At 34.3% G+C, this 11,417-nt stretch overlaps 1 protein-coding gene across 8 annotated transcripts in view; it reads right to left on the bottom strand.

Annotated features, from left to right (window-relative positions):
* Positions 1-390: 390 nt before the first annotated feature.
* GABPB1 (GA binding protein transcription factor subunit beta 1) overlaps positions 391-11,417 on the bottom strand; it is a 100,006-nt gene continuing 88,979 nt past the window's right edge. For 7 of the 8 annotated variants that reach the window (XM_023539054.2, XM_003420158.4, XM_023539053.2 and 4 more), the window contains exons 8-9: positions 8,150-8,265; positions 391-1,910 (exon numbers count right to left, since the gene is read on the bottom strand). In XM_023539054.2, the coding sequence (XP_023394822.1) occupies positions 1,758-1,910; positions 8,150-8,265 (269 nt within the window). In that variant the 3' untranslated portion in view covers positions 391-1,757. Of the gene's footprint in view, positions 1,911-8,130; positions 8,266-11,417 lie in introns of all 8 variants that reach the window. The other variant, XM_064291984.1, reaches the window with a different exon arrangement.

The following is an 11,417-nucleotide window of genomic DNA, read 5'->3' as shown; positions in this document are numbered from 1 at the left end:
AAAAGATAGCTTGATGCTACTGAAAATGCGGACTGGCGTTTGTAAAATCTATAGTTTTGGAGAATTTATAATACATGTCAAATATACTGTAAAACTGACGTTTTTCTCTTGCTTATACAGTTCTTAAATCCACCCTAAAATCTTCTTGAAAGTTTCCAAAGAGATTGCAACTGGTAGCCCACAATCCTTTTATTACGTTAACAATTCTACTGATAACTGCAGTAAGAGAATGAGCCCCAAGGAACAAATACAGCCAAGTTGCCTCAGTGATTTTAAGATACAGTGTGAAGAATATACAATATTTTCATATGGTGGAATATGGCTCAAATACACAGATTAAATTTTTCATGTACGATTAAGATGTGGTCAAAAATATAAGTCTACACTGAATATATGTGGAAAAGATATTTAATCGTAAAATAGAAAAGTAGGCCAGAGTACAGTTTTAAGGGTAATTGCTTCTTCATACAGTCTAAAGGGGTCTTAGGGTTAAACATTTTCATAAAGCGACAAAACATTTTTAAAAATAAAGCAAGAAAAAGGAGCCTGAAGTTATGTTTTACAAAAAAGAATGAACAGTATGTCAGAGTTTTATGTCTATACATTGTGGGATTTAACAATCTTGTGATGAGAACAAGTCACAGCACAGACACACAGCTTTCACAAAGTAAAAGTTACATTAGACACATCTATGGCATCCCTATAGTACAAAAAGTTCTTGTTCTACATACAAAAGCAATTTTTTTCCATAAGAATAATTTCCTGGGAGGCAGGGGCTTGGAGAAAGGAGTCCATGAAGTATTTCAGAAGCCCACATGCATTGAGTTTTCCAAAAACATTATCTTAAAATCCAGTGCCTTAAAGTGCTTTCATGTGGAAATCATGATGGAAGGCACAGAATACAGGTTCACGTCCCCATTATGAAATTAAAAACAAAACAAAACAAAACATAGATTTTGCAATTTCAAGTTATCTTGTAAGCTGCTCCTTCCGAGAACATTGTCATTCCAATAAAACCGGCTGCCAGCTTACTTAATTTCAATGACCTATAGAATAAAAGGCTTTTTTTTTTCCTTAGTAACTTTCATCATCTTCGTGGGAAAAATACGTATGCAAGTGATGCATTTTGAAATTAGAAAACATGCAAAATATTTACAAACAGAAAGTTTAAAAAATATTTGTTTCATATACATGTAAATCTACTCGGGTATAGCTGAAATTGAACAAATATAAAAGTTTTGCTTTCTAAAAAATGTTTTCAGAGAATCTGAGACAACTTAAGCTGTACAAAGATTTCCTGGGAGAAATCCTCTCTTCATATTGAAGTTTATACCTACAGGAATAATTCCAGCATCGGTTCGCCACATAATTATACACAACATTTGGTCTAATCAACAACGATCACCCTTAAAACTGTTCTGTTTCTGGGAAATTAAGGTTCATACTAAAATCAAAAGGCTTTCACAAAAACAGTGGCTTATTGTGTTTTTGGATCTCTTCAACAATCTTTTATCAACTCATTTGGAACCGTAAAAAAAAAAAACAAACAAACAACTATTTACAGAATTCGGCTTTAAATACATCTCACAACTTCTAAAGTTTTATGTTACAAGAATTCAGAGCTCATGGCTTAAGTCCAATTATCAACTGTAGTCTCTTCTATTATCCTGTGTTCCCATGACTGTACCCATACTGTGTACAGTTCAAGATTGTATTTTCTTGACCAAAAGTAAAATCAAACTACATGTTCATTTCAATTAAACAGCTTCTTTATTAGTTTGAAGACGAGTCATTGCTTCTAATTTCTGTCTGTAGGCCTCTGCTTCCTGTTCTTTTTTTAGAAGCTGCTGTCGATATTTTTGCGCTTCTCGATTTGCTTCATCCAGCTGTTTCTGAAGAGCTTCTCTCTCCTAGTTAAAAAAGAAAAAGTTTTATTTTCAATTTTAGCACAAGAACTTTATTAACACAACAAGCACGCATCCTGCAAATAAAAAAAAAAAAATTGCAGCAGCTGAAAGCAGCCACCCTGTTGATGTTTCCTAGACATCTTCTCTTTCTAACCAGTTCAGTATCAATTAAACCCTCATTCTGGGCTCCACACTATGTTGCATTTGATGACGGCTTAAGGAAATTACTTCCTAATTAGAAATAAGACTAACAGAATGAACACAAATCGACTGTACTTTTAGTGAAGAGTTTTAAAGGGGTGGAGGTGGGAGAGACATATAATCCTAACTCTTCATATCTATATTTGTGATGTTTTTGCCTAAAGGTAACAATAATAAAACAATATTTTTTGAGCACCTACTATATGACTAAACTAGGTGATTTCTAATAATAAGCCTCTAAGATAGATATGTCCATTTACAGATGAGAAAAATGATGCTCAGAGATGACGGAGCTTTCCCAACATTACACAGTGAGGAGTTGGGTTTATGGGGTTCTGATATTACTGTTTTTAAATCTAAATTCTTCTATGATAACAAGCAAGATTCCTCACCTTTAAAATGAAAGTGGTAATCTGGATTAGTGTTTCTTAGATCACATCATTTAAAAACCACTAAAATGTCTCAATTCTATACTCTGATCCCTTAAAATTATACTGGTATAAAACATATGTATTAAACTACTTGGTAAATCGAGTTGAAACAGAACTCTAGTCCAATAAGAATGGTAATTTCTTCCTTTCCACTCTCCCCCTCTTCAGTCCCTTCAGGGAAAGCATTTCAAAGAATCCTTTCCTTTACCTCTGGTGCGCACAAGGACAAAAGCTCCACCTGTAAGGGCCCCAGTTAAGGGAACACTCCATAGTGAAGCCATCTCATTGCAAAGACCCAGGACCTCTGAGTAAGGTAGGGGCGGGGGAGAACTATTGAACACAAGAAAGGCTAGGTTCACAATGGACAAGATAACTGACCAGAGTGAATCGAAGGTGAGGGGTCAGCAGCCTGCTGAAAAGAGGGACTGTGTGAAGGTCTCTTCCTACTTGTACCCTGCCTCCTTGACACTCGCCTATTATTAACACCAAAAGTCCCTCCCCTTCATTACCCACATGGGCCACAAGGAAAAGCATATATAATCCTCCTGCCTTCCCCAGATTGCACCCCTTTCCTCACACTGGGAATGACACTACATCAGACATTTCTTTTTCCCACAAGTCTATCAGCTCTAAAAGTGATTGATTATACAAGCAATCCACAAATCTCCCAGTTACATAAAATGTACAAGTGAAGAAAGGTGTGTCCCTCATCTCCAATTGAAGCAATGCCCACAACCCTCCCTGCTACTGCTCTCCACCCCTGACATCCTGTGGTTACCTCCTTACCCTAACTACAGGATGACAGTGTAGGAACAAGTAGAAAGGAGACCCAGGAGACTGGCCTCATGTAAGAAATTAAGCCCATCACCCTGCCAGTGAACTATACAAGCCTTTGAATACACTAGTGGGATGGATGAGGGGATGAAGGATAGGGGTAACTAGAGCCCACCTCTGGCAGGAGCACTCACAGCCATGTACACGTTTTAAAATTTTGCATGTGTCAAGAGATAAGATTCTTCGGTAGCAAAAATTTTGAATATGGATAAAAATTTGCCATGACTGATAGGAAATATGGGAACGGATGAACACTTTAAGTGTCGTCTAGTACTATTTATTAGCGTTTAGAACCATAAATATTACCAGCAAAGAATACACAATTATTTTAGAAGAACAAACTCAGTGAGGTAAACAGTCCAACAGCAAATACAGTTTAACCCTATTTTTCTTATTGCAAATTTGTATTTCGAGAAGTAGAATATATTTTAATATAAATGAAAAGATAGCTCCTTTTGGCCTATTGGGCCAAATAAGACTCCTTTTACAATGCATCTTTAGCTAAATCTACAAAATGTAAAAGGGAAAGATCTTTACCTCTACTCTTTGAATACATTTAATTCTTGAGACTGCAAGCATGGTTAACATTATGATATATATTTTTAAGTGCTTTCAGTTTTTACCTACTACTCAGGCATTTGGGAAGAGAATCTCTTTGTTATCTCACTTTTCAAAGCAAATAAAAATCTCTGAGAAGTAGAATTATAATTTCTTATTTTACTCAGAGATCCTTTGTTTCCAAATTTATTCATTAAATGTTCATTGAACATACATTACATGCAAGACACCTCCTTAATGCAAACAGTAATTTGGCTGTTTCACACATGAATGGTACAAAAGACTGATATTTGAGGCTTATATTTAAGAAGAAATGCCAATCCAGTGGGTTTAACCTTTTGCAATAAAACCACAATAAAAAGGATTTTGATATTTTTACATAAACATAGTTTAGCCTACTAGTATGTAGTACTATTTTTCCCTTAACAGTCTAACATTGAAGAATTCCAGGAAAAATAAATTCTGTTGATAATCAAGATTTGGTAGCAACAAGGAAGTTATTTATCTTATGCTAAAATTCAAAACTTAAGTATTATATCACTATTAGATTAGGCAATGAGATAACAGAGCAAGGATAGACTTGAGTTTGGTTTTTTATTTTCACACATGATTCTTGAATTCTGTTCCAGCTAGCTGCAATTAACTCTAGTTTTATAATTTTTAATATATAATTTTCTAATACTCAAATGTCTATTTTGTTCTGGTTATTATAAGAGCAAAAATCATCACAGTGATTTATCTTTTACCATACTTCGATATAATTTTAGAAGGATAGTAATAATACTGATACTTATTGAGCATTTACTATATACCAGCCAATGTACAAGCTTTTCACACGCATTATCATCTAATCCTTACAACAATCCCGTAAGTGCTGTTATTTTCTCCTTTTTACAGATGGGGAAGCCAAGTCTTGAAAGCTTAAATAACTTGCCTAAGGTCACAAGATCAGGAAATTATAAATTAAAATTCCAACCCAAATCCAATTCCATACCTGTATTTCTAAGTATTGTTTTCAGAAAGAGAAACTGGGCAGGGTGTGTGAGCTGTTTTGCTTGTGTGTAAACATCAGTTTTCTAACCTCCACAGGCCAAACATAGTCCTGCTTTTATAGACAAAGTTTTACTGAAACAGAGTCATACCCATTCATTTCCCAAATTGTCTGTGGCTGCCTTTCTGTTGCAATGACAGAGCTGAGTAACTGTAACAGAGATTGCAAGGCCTGTAAAGCCAAAACTGTTTACTATCTGGCCCTTTACAGAAAAAAAATTGCCTACCCTTGTTCTAAAAGAAAAAGTTATCAAGGAGAAGACTACAGAAATATTTAAAACTTTGGCATATATTAATTTTGCATCCAATAAAACACTGAATAAAGAGCTCATACAAATCAATTTTTGTAAAAGAACAGTAAGGATCCCAATCTATCACTGGTTAAAGGACACATATACTCCACTAAAAATAAACAAGTAAAAAATTACTAATAAACATACCCATCTCTAACCTTCATGGCAAGAAAAAAGTCAAAGTATTAACTGAAGTCACACAGATAGCAAGTGATGGAGAAAATCTGTCTGTCCTAACGCACTGACTGCATTTTCTTCCACATTTAGAGAGACCGGTTTTCAGCTCAACTCAGAACAGGCTAATGTTGTTTACTTATGGGCGAAATCTGCAAATGGCATGCTTCCTTCAGAGATATCTCTGATACGGTAATATCAAGGGCTGACAACAAAACGACACAATTACTGCAATTTAGTGTCTTATTCATACCTTTCTCTTCAAAAAACAAACCTATTTCATTTCCTATATTGCTATAATGTAGATGTAAAATCCACAGAATTCATAGTAAATTTTCTATAATTTAAACTAATTTTCCATCATCAGCTGGGAAATCATATATATAGTTTCTTAACACCTTCATTGTAGACAGGTGCTCTGGTGATCGCAGACACACACACACATAGAGCAAACCCAAACACGGTAGATTCTGTATAATGAGGTGATTTTTTAATCCCTTTAGAGCAGGGTTTCTCAATCTCAGTATTATTAATATTTTCCGACTGGGTACTTCTCTGTTGTAGGGACTGTCCTATCCACTGCAGGTTATTGAGTGGTACTGCTGGCCTCTCCCCACTAAATGCCAGAGGCACCCCCCCCCAACCAGTCATGACAACCAAATCATCCCAGTTGAGCACCACTGCTTTAGAGAAACTTTGGGTTAATGGCCAAGCTGTCACTTAGAAGTATAAAAGTCTGCTTCCAAAACAGCTCTATTTGTCACCAAGGAAATAAATCAAAAGAACCCCTTCAAGCATATAAGGAAATAATTACCTTGTTTGATGAAAACATTGGAGGTCATCTCTTCATTCTACATCCTCAAGCCTGTCTCTACCATCTATCCTCACTGTATGCTTCAAGGTCTCCCTGTTATAGCCCTAGGAAGTCATGCAACCTTGACCTGAACATTTCCAGAGATGGAGAATGAGATTTCCATCGCCAGAAAGGTCTAATTAGTGAAAACAAAACTAACAAAAACACTCTTCTTTACACCAAGCTAAACTTCCATTACCATAAAGTCCCATCTCCTTGGTCCTAATTAAATACCTCCGTTAACACTTTCCTATTTTTTGTGATTATTAATTTCTTCCTAGGCTCTGAAAGACTGTAAGAGAGGGATTGGGCTGAACTTTGAGGAAAACAGCAACTCTTACTGGTCATTAAATAAATAAAGGTCTAAATTAGCTGCTCAGTCATTCTGTTTTAAAAATAAAATTTGTTGAATTGAGTAAGCTTTTACTGAATTAAAATGCAATTGAAAAATAATCTGTATTGCTAGATAATGAAATCAAAGTAGCGTACATAACATTTTTTCCACTTATATGCCTAAAAATTTTTTTTCTACCTCATCAGAAAGATAAGCTAATAAAAAGATTATTTATTAAATAATAAGTGCACCAATCTTGTTCAGTGGAATAAATTAATAATCTGTGAATAAGAACTTCAACATCCTGAACATCACTTTAAGTTTTTTAAAAAAATAAAACAACTTTCAATAACTTTATTTAAAGTCATAATTCTACCAAACTTCCTGGTTAAATCATGAATCAGATCATTTTTAATTCAATAATATGTTATTTCCAAAGATGTATCAGTCTTATATTTAAATGAGTTTGAGCAAAGATATTTTCTAATTGTCTTCAATCAGAATTATGGTACCTGCCAGTGATTTTATTTTTAATATTCTCTTTTCCATAATAACTGACCCTTTACAAAGAATTTCTAAATATTTGCCAACATTCATTAATTATATATATATATATCAGACACTATGAATATATGTATAAGTGAGTATATTAACTTTTTCAATTCTCATAAAAACCCTAAAAAGTAGATACTGTTATTCTAAATGCCAACTGGGAGAAAATAAAATTGAAGCTCAGAGAAATAAGCTGCCTCAAAGCTAAAAGGGGCAAGAGTTGAGATTCAAATCCAGCTCGTTAGACTTCAAGTCCAGTGCTCTGCTCTTTACACAGCGGTTGCTCAATAGCTTAGTTTACTTTTCATGTCAGCTGATATCAAATTCAGGGGACATAATTTGATGTACAGCCATATGAGAAAAAAAACCCTATGAGGTAACTAACTACAGTTGAGTTAAACTGATGAACTAGCTTGGGAGAGGGGAAAAAAGTTGAATCCTATGAATAGTTAGTCTAAATTAATTTAATTTCCTTAAAGGACTTACCAGTGAAATTAGCAGGTGTCTGTCGCTTATTAAAAGACACCCCATTTGTCAAGTGTCAGTCTTCTTTAAGAGGATCCCCTACCCCAACTTGGCATTTACATTTCATTTTTGAAAGAAAAAATTTAGTCATATATGGTGACGTTTTCTTTCGGTGATTTGTGAGAATGAATATATCCAAGTTTAATAAAAATAAAGGATGGAGTGCAAGAACCAAAGACATCCAATGTTAACATAATGACAGACTTGTTACAAACAAATTCTTCATTCATTCATTCAATATTTATTTATTGAGGGCTTGCTATACGTATAAGGTAAAAAAAAAAAATAGACAAAATGATAATACTATGCACCTTCATTCTATATCAAAACACTTTCTGTAATAAATATAAAAGACAAAAAAAACAAAACAAAACAAAACCAAATTGAATTTATTTCTGATGACTGCGGCAAAACACACCGGGTAAAAGACTCCTTACTTCTATTTCTGCAGATTCCACCCGGTTTTCAATTATTTCGATACATTGTCTCTTAGCTGGTGGTTCTTCACTTATAACAGTTTCTTCGGCAATGTCTGTTGCTGGTACTGTTAATACTGAAATGAAAAAATAATACATTACTTCACTTCAGATAGGTTTAATAGAAATAAAACTAGTCCTGCCATTGCAGATACAACAGAACTCAAATATATTCCAAAATAATAATTTCAAAATATTGATTTGTTTTTGTGAGCATATCTATATTCATCTTCTTCACTTTCTTGCAGTAATCTGATTACTGGTATGTACTTATTTATTTTTAATTTTAATAGATAATATAGTCACTTATATGGCTGAAAAATCAAAACAATATTTAATGAGCATACTTTGAGAGGTCTCTCTCCCACCCTGTTAACACAGATAAACATTTTTATTAGTTCCTTATGTTACTTCATGTGTTCATTCACGCAAAAACAAACATGAATATGGAATCTCATTTTTCTCCCATTTGTACACAAAAGGTAGCATATGTATATAGATGCATTGTTCTGCATCTTGCTCTTTTCACCCCATATATCTAGGGTATCTTTCTGTTACCAGTGCATAGAGAACTTCTCTTTGTTCAGCTGTATAATATTCAATTATGTGGATGTACCATGCACATTTTTTGGACTGTCTGCTCTATAACATTTGCTGGTCTTTCTACTGGGTTTTGGACTTTGTCTCAGTTTTTAGTTAATTCTTTGTATAAATGTAATATAAAATATATAATTTTATATATACATATGTAAATGCCAAGTTGGGGTGGGTGATCCTCTTAAAGAAGACTGACACTTGTCAAATGGGTTATCTTTCAATAAGTGACAGAAACCTGCTATATATATTATATATATAATATAAAATTTATATATATATATAGATATACGCAGTCCTCACTTTGCACATAAAAATGACTGGGCTAGCCAAAACCATGCAAAGCAATCTTAATAACCCATGTAGGAAATTAAAATTGTTTCATGAACTTTAAAATTTTTTGTCAAAACATTGAACCTCTCTTACTGTCAAGTTTTATGTACAACGAAATGGAAAAAAGTGGTAACACTAGTACTTAGTACACTGCCATTTAAAACATTAGAAAGATTGGGAATTAAAATTTTTTTTTGTAAAAAATTTATCAAGAGTAGTTTGACCAGTTTTGCCTTCTTTGTTAAGTTACCATACTGAGCAAGCATCTTTTCTATGCCTTGGCAAACTGTCATACTTTTTTTTTTTTTAAGCAGGGCAGGAATCTTTTTTTTTTTTAATGTTACTTTTTATTAAAGTCAGTTAATATCATAGAATTTAGTCAGAGAAATAATTCCTACCATTCTACTTTCTTTTTCTTCCTCCCCTCCCCCTTTCTTTTTTTTGGATTTATTTTACTTTTGGTGGAAATATACACAGCAAAAGATACACCATTTCAACTATTTCTACATGTCAGTTCAGTGACATTAATTACATTCTTTAAGTTGTACAACCATTCTCGCTATCCTTTTCCAAATTATTCCACCACCATTAACATAAATTCACTACCCTCTAAGCTTCTCATCTAACCTTATGAGCTGCTGTTACCAATTTGATGCCACACAGACAATTCTTTAAAAGAGCACAATGCTCAAGGCAGACATACTTCACTAACTAAGCTAAAATATTATTTGGTTCGAGAAGACTTCAGGTAAGTCTGTTTGAGGTTTCAGGTAAATCCACACTTTCTGGAGCCACTGAGGCTGGATGAACCCTCTGAACTATTGCCCTATCATGATCCTTTTTAAGTATGGATCAGCTTCCAAATTTTACCCTTTGCATCTTCAATGCCATGAATTCTCTCTGAAGGTTCCTTTAATACCAAGTTTTTTTGCTGGCATCACTTCTGGGACATCTTCATTCTTTTCATCAAAATCACTTTCCTCATTTATGTTGGTAAGTTCTCCTTCACCAAGTTCCTCTGGCTGCTTATTACAGTCTTCTGAATAGCAACCGAGTAAACATTCCCATCGTTAGCTGTTTGTTCTATTAACTTTATTTATGTTTGAGTCACATTTTACTTCTAGCATTATTATTTTTTTTTCTTTGTCCTTTCATCTTTGTTGGCCAATTCCTGTTTTGATTATCCATTTTTCTAAGATGTCACATTGGTTTATCACTAAGAGGCAAAGAAGTAATACAGCTCCATGCTTTGCTGTCTATGCATGAACTGAACCATAGACACACAGTGATCTATCACAGACAGGCTTTGAAAAAAAGTGATGTGATTAGTCACTGACCACTATGTGTGTTTCTTAGTCACACAGTGATTTGTAGGCTAAAGAGCTATCAAGGAAGTTGGTGCTTTATGCAGTTACCACAGCTAACGTACCATCGTAAGTGAAATTTGAACGACATTGCTAACAAGGCTGGCGTTATTTAACCAAATTGGGGAAACTGCAATTAGCGCATACTGGAACTGTGCGACGTGAGGACTGCCTCTATGTGTGTGTGTATGTATGTGTGTATTTTAAAGTAGGGAGCTGAGTCCTCTGCCTTTACGTCAAATATCTTTTCTGTTTCCGTTTTCTGAAATTGCTTATGGTATGTCAGTTACCGTACAAAAAGTTTTGATTTTTATGTGGCTAAATTTATCAAGTTTTTGTTTTCTGGATTTATGCATCACGGCTAAAAGGGCCATCCCCACACCAAGGGTATAAGAGTTTGTGTTTTTCTTCTAACACTCTTACACTCTTAGTTTTGTTTTTTAAATTTAAATCTTTGTGCCATTTTGGATTTTATCTGAATGTACAGTAAAAGGTAAGGATTCAGTTTTTTTCTAGATGGCTATCTTGTTGCCCCAACACCATTTATTAAGGAGATCATCTTTTTTCCAGTGATTTGAGATACCATCTTTTTCTATATCTATCTATCTGTTTATCTATCATCTACCTACCTACCTGCCTACCTACCTACCTACCTACCCACCCACCTACCTATATATCTATCCATTCATGAAGAAAATATTGAAATCAGGGAGGATTTCATTTTATTTGGGTCCACAATCAATGCCCATGGAAGCACCAGTCAAGAAATCGAATGACATATGACATATTGCATTGAGCAAATCTGCTGCAAAAGACCTCATTCAAGTGTTAAAAAACAAAGATGTCACCTTGAGGACTAAGGTGCACCTGACCCAGCCACGGTATTTTCATTCGCCTCACACGCATGTAAAAGTTGGACAATGAATAAGGAAAACTGA

The sequence above is a fragment of the Loxodonta africana genome, chromosome 10, assembly GCF_030014295.1.
Source record: "Loxodonta africana isolate mLoxAfr1 chromosome 10, mLoxAfr1.hap2, whole genome shotgun sequence".
NCBI classification, from domain to species: domain Eukaryota; kingdom Metazoa; phylum Chordata; class Mammalia; order Proboscidea; family Elephantidae; genus Loxodonta; species Loxodonta africana.
Note: the sequence above shows the minus strand (reverse complement) of the source record. Positions and strands in the feature narration are given on the sequence as shown.